The sequence below is a fragment of the Pongo pygmaeus genome, chromosome 19 (assembly GCF_028885625.2).
Source record: "Pongo pygmaeus isolate AG05252 chromosome 19, NHGRI_mPonPyg2-v2.0_pri, whole genome shotgun sequence".
NCBI lineage: Eukaryota > Metazoa > Chordata > Mammalia > Primates > Hominidae > Pongo > Pongo pygmaeus.
In genome coordinates, this window is record NC_072392.2 from 98,654,309 (window position 1) to 98,667,319 (window position 13,011).

Consider the following 13,011-nt stretch of genomic DNA (forward strand, 5'->3'; position numbering starts at 1 on the left):
AAGCAGATAGGTGCGGTGGCTCACACCTGTAATCCCAATACTTTGGGAGGCTGAGGTGGGAGGATTACTTGTGCCCAGGAGTTTGAGACCAGCCAGCCAGGGTAACATAGTGAGACCCCATCTCAACAAAAAATAAAATTAAATTTAAAAATTAGCTGGGCGTGGTGGCACTGGGCGTGTTGGTCCTGTCTACTTGTACGGCTGAGGTGGGAGGATCGTTTGAGCCCAAGTATTCAAGGTTACGACGATCTATGATTGTGTCACTACACCGCAGCCGGCGTGACAGAGTGAGACCCTGTCTCACATATACATGTTTTAAAAATAAAAAAGCAAACACTACTTCACCCTTCCAGTAACCTAATGACAGTTTATTAGATGTAGAATTAAGTTCCATTCCAGTTCTGCCTCTAATCTTAGACATCTTTGTGAGTCTGTTTTCTAGCACTTAAAAATGATGGAAATGTCAAGTTATTGCCATCGCTGTAGTGTGGTAAATAGTAGACTAGCTGTTTTGTTAATGCTCAAGAAGGAACAAAATGTCAAAAGGTGGCAGACCGCCACTGTGGTTCCTCTGACCCGTGGTGGCCCGTCTCTCTTCTGTGCTGCAGGCACACCCTCTGGAAGCGGGTCCAAGGTGCTGTCACCCCTCTGCTGGCGAGCATCATATCATTCATCGACAGAGACGGCAACCTAGAGCTACTGACCAGGCCAGATACTCCGCCCTGGGCAAGAGATCTTTGGATGTTTATTTACAGTGACACGACGCTTCTGAACATTCCTCTTGTGATGAATAATGAAAGGTGAGTGGAAGGCTTTCCTTCCCTGGGGAGAGAAACTATCAGAACACAGCAGGACCCTAATATGCTCTCCCAAGTGCTGGGTGAAACGCAGCCCTCAACTTCAGAGCAACGTTGACGTGGACACTTTCTGCAGTAACAATAGGAAGTTTGGCCGCGCATGGTGGCCCACGCCTGTAATCCCAGCACCTTGGGAGGCCGAGGCAGGTGGATCACGAGGTCAAGAGATCAAGACCGTCCTGGCCAACATGGTGAAACCCGGTCTCTACTAAAAATACAAAAATTAGTTGGGCGTGGTGGCACGTGCCTGTATTCCCAGCTATTTGGGAGGCTGAGGCAGGAGAATCGCTTGAACCTGGGAGGCGGAGGTTGCAGTGAGTCGAGATCGCGCCACTGCACTCCAGCCTGGTGACAGAGCAAGACTCTGTCTCAAAAAAAAAGAATAGGAAGTTTACGAAGCTCCAAGAAATTTCTGTTTTATCTCCACCCTCCTCGTTTCCCTGCTTTCAGAGCACTGGTTCTAGCCAGACCCAGCGTGGTGTGGCATGGAGAAGGTGCGCTTAGAACAGCCCCACAATCTGTGCTCCTTACCCCTGGGATCTGTACTCCCTCCCCCTGTCCCTCATTCCCTGGTGGAGCTGCACAGCCCCCACCCCCTTCCCCAGGCCTGATGCTGTGGGGCTCAGGCTCAGCTCCCAACAGCTTCCACTTCGGCTTTCAGGGGCTTCAATTCTGGATGTAGATTTATAAAGAATATAGAAATAAACGTGCCCAGGCTCGGTGGCTCATGCCTATAACCCCAGCAATTTAGTAGGCTGAGGCAGGAAAGTTTCTTGAACCCAGGGGTTCAAGACCAGCTTGGGCAACATAGTGAGACCCCATCACTACAAAAAAATTTAAAAATTAGGCGTAACGTGGTGCATACCTGTAGTCCCAGCTACTCTAGAAGCTGAGGCGGGAGGATTGCTTGAGCCCAGGAGTTTGAGGTGAGATAGGATCACACCGCTCACTGCACTCTAGCCTGGGTGACAGAGTGAGACTCTATCTCAAAAAAAAAAAAGAGAGAGGGAGGGAGAGAGAAAGATAGAAGACAGAGAAAGGAAAGAAAGAGCGAGAGAGAGAGAAAGTAAAGAAAGAGCGAGAGAAAGAAAGAAATGGAATTTGAATTGCCAGTGGAAACACTTATTTAAAAGACAAGGTGCTGCTGATGTTCATGAAACAAAGACTCTCTAACAAGTTGTGCTTTGTGTTACAAGTTATCAAAGACAGACAGGTTCTCGAACCAGAAGACTTGGTTCTGCCCGAGATTTTGGGCAACACACTTGACCCGTCAGCCTTGGTTTGTTTTTGTTTTGCCTGTAAAACAAAGATTGCCTAAGATAGTTCCCTAGTTCTGTCATAACAGAAACCCTGTACTGTGAAATAGATCAGCGCTGTCTGCCTGGCCTGTTGGCCCCTTTGTTTTTGAGGCCTGAGAGGAGCTGGCATCAGTGGCAGATCTTGTCTTGTGTTTTGAGTGACGTCTCACAAACCCTCTTCTTACCATCCCTCACCTTATTGCAGACATAAAGGTGAGATGGCCTACATCATGGTGCAGAACTACATGAACCTTTCCGAGAACGCTTCCAACAATGTCCCTTTCAGCTGGAGAATCAAGGACTATCTGGAGGAGCTGTGGGTCCAGGCTCAGTACATCACAGACGCAGAAGGTGAGGCTACCTCAAGACAGGTCAGATTCAGCACAGGTGAATCACCAAGGGATTGCCTGACAGTGAAAAGCAGATGGGTGGCTACCATCGCAAGGTGGATTTTGGAGTTTTTAGTTTTCACACATTGTTTGTGCAGTAAGCGTCCAATTTATGTCACCGCGTCATTTTAAAGTTTCTGCTGAAGGAGTGAGAGGCCCCGGCAGGACCAGAAACCTTTCGATCCTATGGCAGCAGGAGCCTGTGAGATGGTTTTTAGTGCCATGATGGCCAGGGATATGGTGAAATGGGGTGTGTTCTGGCAAGAGGAGGACTGTCGCCTCTACCAGCTGGTCATTCCCATTCTGGGCCTTCTCAGACTGGGGCACTGGACTCAGAAGATGCCCCCAGGAGAGGCATTCTCAGAAGGCATGAGCGCCTGGAGCATCCCCTACTGCCAGCTGCCCCATCAGGAGTCACAGCCCAGACACGGTGCTGAGCTCTGCTGCCAGATGCCAGAGGGTTTGCCATAGTCCAGAAAAACCAACGACCACGCGACACTTTTGCAAAAGCCATCTTTCATACATGCAATAATCTTTTCCACGTTTACTTATCATACCATTTGGAAGACTCAGGGTGGCCTTCTTTTCTAGGTTACTATTCTGCCACTTTTTCTGAACATACTCAAAGCAGTCTCTCTCCTCAAGAGCATATTCCTTTCTCAGGACAATACCCCAACTGACCCTGCTTTTCTATGACAGCATGCGAATTAGGGGCCGCACCCCACCCACTAGAAGCCAGATCTTTCCGGCTTGCATGGTCTGTGACCCCAGCCCCTGAAGAGCAGCTCACTCGTTCCTGATTTACTTGGACCCGGGGGTTCCTGAAGCATGCCGTGACCTGTAGCTATGCAACATACAATGTAGCCATGTAACATACAACTCAGTCTTATCTAGGTGTTTCTCTCTGGGGCTAGCTTGGCTGTTTCTGACCTAAATTTGACACTGCTTCCGCCTTCCTTTATTTTATTCCACTGGAAAAATATCCCAGGCCAGGCGCAGTGGTTCACAACACCTTGGGAGGCCAAGGCCGGCAGATCACCTGAGGTCAGGAGTTCGAGACCAGCCTGACCAACATGGCGAAACCCCGTCTCTACTAAAAATACAAAAAATTAGCTGGGTGTGGTGGTGCACGCCTGTAATCCCAGCTACTTGGTAGGCTGAGGCAGGAGAATCACTTGAACCTGGGAGGCAGAGGTTGCAGTGAGCAGAGATCACGCTACCCACCGCACTCCAGCCTGGGCAATAGAGTGAGACTCCATCTCCAAAAAAAAGGAAAAAGAAAAATATCCTAAATGTCTAGACAGTGACGATTCCTTCAATTCCCTACAAAATCAGGCAGTTGGTGCCCCTTTGTCTACGAGCTCCCATTCAACAAGGCGTCCCCTATTCCCCTTCACTCCGGAGCCCCCTGGAGGCAGGGGAGCGCCATGACTTAGACGCACTCCACGCCGCTCCTTGGTTTCCTCTCTGCAGGACTGCCGAAGAAGTTCGTGGACATCTTTCAGCAGACTCCTCTGGGCAGGTTTCTTGCCCAGCTCCATGGAGAGACGCAGCAGGAACTTCTTCAGTGTTACTCGAAGGATTTCATTCTCTTGACCATGCGTGTGTCAACGGAGGAGGAATTAAAGGTAGATGTTTAGATACTGGCTAAGGGTCAGGTGTAGAGCTTGCACGATGGGGACTGGATGCAGACATGGAGACGTTTCCTCAGCTGCCTGGAGCTGGTGCTGTGAAGTCTGGGAACAGAACATGGTCTGCGAAGGGTGCCGGTGGGTGAAGGGGCCGCCCAGTCTCCTCTCAATATTCAGTGCTACACCCTCAGCCCACCGCCCAGGGGCTCCTAAAACACGGAGCTTTCTGTGAACATGAGAAGACCTCCAATTTCCTTGACGTATCTTCTTTTTAAATGTTAAGTTTCTCTTGAAAAAAATTAAGGTAAACACGTAACTAACCCTACAGGGTAAGAATAAATAAGTGAAATTCAATAGAAAGGCATACTTTTGACTACCTAAAAATTTTAAACTTCAGTACATAAAAAAGGAAAGTGACAAATTTAAGAACATCCTTACAGCCAATATGAGTAGAGGTTAATATTCTTAGGAATCAATAAGAAAATACCCTAAGTTTTAAAAAATGGGTAAACGTTATAAAACAATTTTATAATCATCTCATTAAGCATATCAACATCCAGGAAACATTTGAAAAATTGCTTAGCCTTACTATTAATAGCAAATCAACACAACAGTTTTTAGATATCATGTTTATGTATTCATTTTGCAAAGCTGATTTTTAACAAGGACAGCCGCCGGCCAGTGCTGCAAAGAAAGGGCCAGGCCACGCGGCTGACAGTGTAGCGTGCACAGTGGGCGCCCTGCAGGGCTGCGTGGCAGAACGGTCGAGAACCTCATCCGATCTGAACTGCTGACTCTGTCCTGAGGAAACTACTGGAGACATGGACAAATATTTGGTTCACAGGGATGTCCTTTTCAGCTTTGCTTCTAAAAATAAGAAATAACTTAATTGTCCAGAAATACAGGATGGGCAAATTAAAGTATGGCCGTATGATGGGCTATTGAGCAGCCATTAAAACCATGTTTTTCAAGTATACAAGTATACTCAGTCATAGGGAAAGTTCATGATGTCATGTTCAGTGGCAAAAAGCCCGGATGACACGGTGACCTTAACGTGGGAGGAGAAGCAGCTAGAAAACTGGACAGAAGCAAACGGGACAGAATAGCACGTATGGTTTCTAATTTCCTCTTTTATGGTTTTCCAATAGTTCTGATTTTCCACGGGGAGAACACACCATTCTTGTAATTTAAAAATATATTCTAAAAGCTTTTTCGAATCCCAGTTTCTGCAGATGGCTCTGTGGTCCTGCACTAGGGAACTGAAAGCAGCGTCAGCAGCGCCCGAGGAAGAGGTTTCCTTACCGTGGGTGCACCTTGCCTACCAGCGTTTCAGAAGCCGGCTGCAGAACTTCTCCAGAATCCTGACCATCTACCCTCAGGTTCTCCACAGCCTGATGGAAGCCCGTCGGAACCATGAGCTGGCTGGATGTGAGATGGTATGGCCCTCCTCCGCCTGCCCTGAGCAAGCCTTGTGGTGCTTCCAACTCCACTCTGGGAATGGAGAGCTTTTGGGGCTGTGTTTCAAGTGGGAGATTTCTTCACAAGGCACATACCTCAGCTGAATTCAGAGATGTTAAGAACGCATCTCGCTGACGCTTCCCACATCCTAGACAATGAAAGTTTAGGTCGCAAGCCTGGGACACAAGTATACATGCAGCTAACAGCCAGGGCCTCTGGTGGGCTGGTGGGAGGGGCACCGCTCAGCCACGCCCTGCTGTCCATCTCCCCAGACCCTGGACGCATTTGCCGCAATGGCCTGCACGGAGATGCTGACAAGAGACACCCTGAAGCCCAGTCCCCAGGCGTGGCTACAGTTGGTGAAGAATCTTTCCATGCCGCTGGAGCTCATCTGCTCCGATGGGCACACGCAAGGCAGCGGGAGCCTGGCCCAGGCTGTCATCAGGGAAGTCAGGTGAGACCCAGGAGCCCTCACCCACTGCTTCATCTGGCACACGCTCACCAGGAGCCTGCCAAGTGCCAGGCGTGTCCGTGAGAAGACTGGCAGGTGCTCCTGCCATGGGAGGGGCTCCGTCCTCACCCGCTCACTCCACATTTGCCGAACCCTTAGTGAGTGCCAGGCGTCTCATTAGGGTGCTGGAGACACGAGAGGTGGCTGTGCATTCAGGGAGCGCACTGTGTACTGGGGCCATAGAAAGGCAAGCGGGCTATTGTGATGCCGTGTGTGAAATGCTGTGGTAGAAAGGACACCACGGTGGCCAGGCGCACGGAGCAGGACAGGCCCTCAGGGCCAGAGTCCACTTCCCTAAGGAGACAGTTTTTGTGCTGGGCTGTCGAGGTGAGGTGGGACTTGACAGGTGCAGGATCGTGCAGTGAGCGGGTTGTGGTGGTACCCCGTGCAGAGGCATCCTAGTGGGACACCGAGTCCCAGCTAAACTGAGCGTCTGAGGGCGCAAGCTGGGGGTGGGCCAGGAAGTGTGTCACATAGGGCTTGCTTGTAGTCCCAGCCGCTGGGCCTGGACCCCGGGTCCCGCATCTCTTCTCCCATCTCCCTCCTCGTTCACCCTTGGGTTCCTTGGTGGGAGCTGAGTGAGTGAGTGACACCCTCTTTTGACAGAGCCCAGTGGAGTCGGATTTTCTCCACCGCACTCTTTGTGGAGCATGTGCTCCTAGGAACCGAGAGCCAGGTCCCCGAGTTACACAGGCTGGTGACCGAGCACGTCTTCTTACTAGACAAGGTGAGTACCCAGGCTGGCTTCAGCACATGCATGGATCCAGCCTTTTCTGAAAGGAAGAACAGCGCTGACACTGACTTGCAGCTGGGAGGCGCTCTTTTGGCTCTGACCGTTTCGTCTAGACATGCAAAGGCAGGTGATTTCATCACTAGGCCATTACATTTTCCATGTTTAAGTGTTTAATTATTTACCCTGTGCTGATTGCTAAGTCAGAGCGTTATCATTTAGAAGCGATTCCAGGAACTGTGTGCAGAAAGGGGCTGACGCAGGGAACATGCTTGTGAAACCTTCGGGGGGGATTACCTGGCCTTTGGAGTGACCCCAGAACAGACCACTAGCCTGGCCATCTGTGGAAGCTGTTATCATTTTCATAGTCATAGAAACAAGGATGTCGGAGAATGCCCCTGGGGTTGGAGTCTTTAAAACAGTGCTGTCAACAGAACCAAGGAATAGGAAGCCACCATGCCTGTCACTCAACACCCTTCATAAAGCTACTAATGTGGGGTGGTCTGCAGAAAAAAAAACCTGTGACCCTACAGTGATGCACCTCTGTGGCCACACAGTGGTGTCCAGCAACAATGGCCACTCAGCCAAACACAGCCTCTGCCTCACCCGCACCCCTGACCTTCACGTGAGCACATCCAGAGCCCTCACTGCCAGGGGGTCTGGAAGAGGCAGCACTGGCTGTCCGACCTTTGGAGCCCAGGAAGGTTTACTAAAAGGAGGCCAGCATAGATGCTGGATGTCAAAACATCAGTGGCTTAGACATAGTATCAGCTGATTTCCCACCCAGGATGGGTATGAGCAGCTCAAGGCTAAGGCACCAGCTCCCCGGAGGCTGGCACGGAGTCAGGTGCCCACTCTCCTTCTGTCTTGTCCCTAATGTTCAGCTTCCACCCTGTGGCCTGGCGTCACAGCCTGTGGGACAGAAAGCAGGGGAGGTGGAGGACAGGCCGTTTTCCTTCAGAGCCCAATCCCGGATGCACACACACCACACCAGCTCGTCTCTCGTGGTCCTAAACTTGGGCACTTGGCCTTATCTGGTTGCAAGAAACTGAGGAGTTTTTCGTGGTGTGGTCATGTGCCAGGTGGAACTTAGAGTTCTTCTGCTAAAGGAAAAGGCGGAGAGAGGCTAGTAGGACACAGCTGGCACTCCTCTTCCACCCTTTCCCCACACCCACACAGCATGCAGCCTCTCCAAGTCTCATCATGTCCCAGAGCTCTGGGAGATGCACAGGGCTTTCAGCCAGGTCCAGCATAGGTCATAAGGGCCAGGTGCCCATAAACCCAAAGGTAAAGGAGCTGGCCCCTATCTGTTCACATGCTCACAAGATTTGGGAGGTTAGGAACGTGGGGGTTTTTTTGGCGATAAAATGGCCTCAGAAACTTACTGGGTTTCTGGTTTATTTCCTTCCAGTCAGATCTCTGTGCAGGTAACCACAGCCAAAGACCTCACCTCGTTAGTTTTCATGCTGGAAGCCTGACTTGTATCCCTACCCAGCCTCAGCTGAAGGGCAGCCCCTTGGGACCATTTGAAACAAGAGGCTTGGGGGAAAGCCCTGCCTTTCGCCGTGAGGCTGGCTCCCTCAGCTGGGCAGGAAGTTGTCAATGGAACTGCTGCAGGATGGCACGGGTGGGACTGTGGGCATGGCTGGCTTTTAGTTCTTTTGGATGTATACCTTGAAGGGGAATTCCTGGATCATCTGATAACTGTTTAACTTTATGCAGAAGCACTGTATTGTTTTCCACAGTGGCTGCAGCATCTTTCTTACATCCCCACCAGCCACGCACCAGGGTCTGAATTTCTCCACATCATGGCCAACACCTGTTACTATCTGATTTTTTTAATAATGGCCACCGTGATAATTCATTGTGGTTTTTATTTGCATTTCTCTAATGACTAGTTATGATGAGCATTCTTCATGTGCTTGTTGGGCATTTGCTGTCTTCTCTGGAGAACTGTCCATTCAAGTCCTTTGCCCATTTTTGAATTGAGTTGTTGATTAACAAAGTTATTAGGATATTAAAAATACACATATCACTTCCAAGTAAGAGTAATCCCAGGAATTCAAGGATGGCTCAAAATAAAAAAAAAAAATCTATAAATGTCATCAGTTATATAAATTAAAAAATAAACTCTATATGATCATTTCAAAATGTAGAGAGAAAGCAGTTGATAAAATTATTTGGAAAGAAATACCCTTGTCAAACTTGGAACAGAAAGGAACTCTCCTTGAGCTCACAATGCCCAAGGTAGACATAATATTAAGATGTCTATACCAACATCATGCCTGCCCATCAAATTCCATTAGTACAGCCATTAAACTATCTTGTACAGTGATGATGTGTATTGCCTAAAAACCAGTGTTTCCACTTCTAACTATATCCTAGAGAAACTTCTCATTTGCTCTCAGACATATGCAAGAATGTTGAATACAGGACTGTCAGGAATTGCAAAAAACCTAAATGCCCATTAACCAACAGACAGGTAACTGGTGTCTTCATCAGTGGGTACAGGAGTGATCTGGACCTAAGGTATCATGAAGAGAATGAGTTGCAGAAGCCTCTATACAGTGTGGTATCACTGATATCAAGTTTTAAAACATTCAAAATAATAACTCCATGTTGAGCTATGCTTACAGCTATCCTAAAAGCAGACATTTAGAAATATAGTTATCTCTGGGGAGGGACGGAGGGATGTGAAGTTGTAACTGCATGCGTAATATTTTGTTTCTCTAAAAAATGATCTATCCCAGCAGCTTGGGAGGCTGAAAGAAAATTTTAAAAAATTTAAAATTTTTAAAAAATGATCTAAAGCAAATATTCCATAAATGCTGAGATTTCTTAAAGCTTGGTGGGGGGTATACAGAAGGTCATTATTATTACTTAAAGTTTGAAATATCTTAGTGAGAGCAGAGGAGACCTTAAAAGAGGGAAAATCGTAACTTGAGAATGTAAGTCCCCTGACAAGCAGCATAATCACAAAACGAGCATTCAGAGTTCAAGCGTTAAACACAGGATCACAAAGGCCTCGCACCTCACACCCCACACACGCGGCGCAGCCCTGGCCCTGAATGTGGTGTTCCCTCTGTCGCCCGGCCTGGCCGCCCTCAGCCCTCCCTCCTGCTAATGACGCCTGTCCCCGCCTTTCTTCAGTGTCTTCGAGAGAACTCTGACGTGAAGACGCACAGGCCTTTTGAGGCCGTGATGAGCACTCTCTGTGAATGCAAGGAGAGAGCCAGCAAGACCCTCAGCAGGTGAGACCTTAGGTTTGGATCCGTGAAGGCAAGAATTCTGAACCTTTCGTGGTTTTCACTTCTTCTGGCCAGTTTCTCTGCTTCAGAACTGATTGCCCTTCTTGGATTCCAGGTTTGGGGTTCAGCCGTGCCCCATCTGCCTGGGAGACGCAGAGGACCCCGTCTGTCTGCCCTGCGACCACGTGCACTGCCTGCGCTGCCTCAGGGCCTGGTTTGCTCCAGGGCAGATGATGTGCCCCTACTGTTTAACTGCCTTGCCAGACGAATTCTCTCCAGCTGTTTCCCAAACGCACAGGTACAACACCCTTTCTCTCAAGAAAGCATCTTTTATTTCATCTTCCTTTTTTGGCAAACACAATATTCAGAAATATAAACTCTATTAACCTTCATTTGGTAGAAAACCTGACCTCAGAGAACTATCATAAGAGACGCCACTTATGTACTTTCATAAATATCTGGTATCTCAAGATTATTCTCTCCCCAAGACATACACGTACAGATTTCAGAGACAGCAAATTCAGAGGAACTAAGCCAGAAAGTCTTAGCAAAGGTCCTCACCAGAGGCCCAAGGAATGTAGACGCCACTGTTGTTTTCTTTTTTTTCTTTTTTTGAGACGGAGTTTCACTCTGTTGCCCAGGCTGGAGTAGAGTGGCACAATCTCAGCTCACTGCAACCTTCACCTCCTGGGTTCAGGCAATTCTCCTGCCTCAGCCTCCCAAGTAGCTGGGATTACAGGCATGCACCACCATGCCCAGCTAATTTTTGTATTTTTAGTAGAGACAGGGTTTCACCATGTTGGCCAGGCTGGTCTCGAACTCCTGCCCTCAGGTGATCCACCCGCCTTGGCCTCCCAAAGTGCTGGGATTACAGGCATGAGTGACCACACCTGGCCGACGCCACTGGTTTTAATGCGTCAATATCATTCACAGTCACTGACCTGAGGACCAACCCACTTCTTGTCTAGCTTTTTGGAGCTGGCTAAAAGCAGCTCTGGCTCTCTGGACTCAGCAGGCCTCAGCCCTGCTCTGTCAGTGGTTGGTTTTCTTTCCTTCCCCTTCCCCCCTTCTCAGGCCTCCTAAAAGTGGGGCACCAGGCAAGCCCAGTGGATGGGTTCTTTGACATACTTTGGGATATTGAAGGGTATTGTTGGCTGGTCCAAATGATCAAAGTGTTTCTAGAAAGGGATGCATCTAAATATCATCTGCTGAAGTTTTGAAGACTAGCTCTAATGGGTGAGAGGAATGACTTGAATCTTTCAATTTAAAAGTAAAATGCCGGCCAGGCATGGTGGCTAACACCTGTAATCCCAGCACTCTGGGAGGCCGAGGCATGTGGATCACCTGCGGTCAGCAGTTCGAAACCAGCCTGGCTAACATAGTGAAACCCCATCTCTACTAAAAATACAAAATTAGCCAGGCGTGATGGTTTGTGCCTGTAATCCCAGCTACTTGGGAGGCTGAGGCAGGAGGATCACTTGAACCTGGGAGGTGGAGGTTGCAGTGAGCCGAGATCGCGCCACTGTACTCCAGCCTGAGCAACAAGAGTGAAACTCCGTCTCAAAAAAAAAAGTGAAATGCTGTGCAAATCTCAAGCCATTCTGTAAGGAGGCATTTAGGAAACACCATCCACCTGTCTTCTGTTTCTCGTGTTCTAAGGGAAGCCATTGAAAAGCATGCCCGCTTCCGGCAGATGTGCAACAGTTTCTTCGTAGACCTGGTGTCCACCATGTGCTTCAAGGACAATGCTCCACCTGAGAAGAAAGTGATTGAGAGCCTGCTCTCTCTCCTCTTTGTCCAAAAGGAGCTCTTAAGAGATGCTCCCCAGAGTAGGTTGCTTTCTTCCTGTAAACCTAGCCCCTCATTTCTTCATCTCGCTTCTGCACGTCTCATGCAGTGAGCTGCCTTTCTCTTTCTGGTTTAAGGACACCGTGAACACACAAAATCTCTCTCTCCATTCAATGATGTTGTGGATAAGACTCCTGTCATCCGCTCAGTGATACTGAAACTGCTTTTGAAGTACAGGTAAGAACAACAATGGAGACTTGCTTCTAGAAAGCCCTGGCTTTTTCTCTTCATCATAGCGTTCTCTTTGTTACCAAGTCTTCTTGTCGTGTCTAGTAGCTAGTACATGATCTTGGGGAGCTTTTTCGGTGAGACACAACCTGGTTACTTGTACTGGTTGTGTATTCTGACATTTTCACATGTAGGCACATGAGTTTAGTATTCCCACAAGCACACACATCTAGCAAGAAGCCAACAGCACCGTGAAGGGACCACAGTGGCGTGAGGGACACGGAACTCAAGAGGCCAGAATCTGTGGTGCTGAGCCTGGTTCCACAGTGGCCCAACTTTCTGATTTTTCAGATGGTAGCTTAGAATCCTGCTCACCCTGAATGTCCTAGATGTCTTCTAAGTTTCTGTTCCCCTGAACATGGGCTCTATTTCCTTGGAAAGGATGTTGACATCCAAGAATAGCATCACCTGTGGTACTTGAATTGATCTAATATTGCAGTTCTCAAAGTGTTCGTATGGACCCTTGGGTGTGAGGTAGGTCTCTGAGGTTAAAACTATTTTAAAAATTAGATTACTAAGATAAATTTGCCCTTTTTTAAAAAACATGTTGATACTTATGATGATGTTACAAAAGTGGTGATGAGTTAAACTGCTGGCCCCTCACGTGAAGACACAGTAGCTGTAGGTATCGTTTTCTTCACCACCATGCACACGTGGTTTTCTTCATGCCAGTTTCATTTTAGTTTTACTAAATCTTGACTCTTGAGGATTTGACTTTTTAATGTTTTGTGGAAATGGGAAGCACACACAAAACACTCCCACTACACACCAGAGTAGACAGTTGCCTTGCAGAAAATCACTCATGACAAGCCC

The 13,011-nt window shown here is 48.4% G+C and overlaps 1 protein-coding gene across 10 annotated transcripts in view; it reads left to right on the forward strand.

Annotated features, from left to right (window-relative positions):
• RNF213 (ring finger protein 213) overlaps positions 1-13,011 on the forward strand; it is a 135,184-nt gene that overhangs the window by 97,644 nt on the left and 24,529 nt on the right. For all 10 annotated transcript variants that reach the window (XM_063656911.1, XM_054457852.2, XM_063656912.1 and 7 more), the window contains 10 exons: positions 609-800; positions 2,361-2,506; positions 4,018-4,172; positions 5,399-5,611; positions 5,906-6,087; positions 6,751-6,871; positions 10,025-10,125; positions 10,238-10,420; positions 11,782-11,951; positions 12,048-12,147. In XM_063656911.1, coding sequence (XP_063512981.1) covers positions 609-800; positions 2,361-2,506; positions 4,018-4,172; positions 5,399-5,611; positions 5,906-6,087; positions 6,751-6,871; positions 10,025-10,125; positions 10,238-10,420; positions 11,782-11,951; positions 12,048-12,147 — 1,563 coding nt within the window. The remainder of the gene's footprint in view (positions 1-608; positions 801-2,360; positions 2,507-4,017; positions 4,173-5,398; positions 5,612-5,905; positions 6,088-6,750; positions 6,872-10,024; positions 10,126-10,237; positions 10,421-11,781; positions 11,952-12,047; positions 12,148-13,011) is intronic.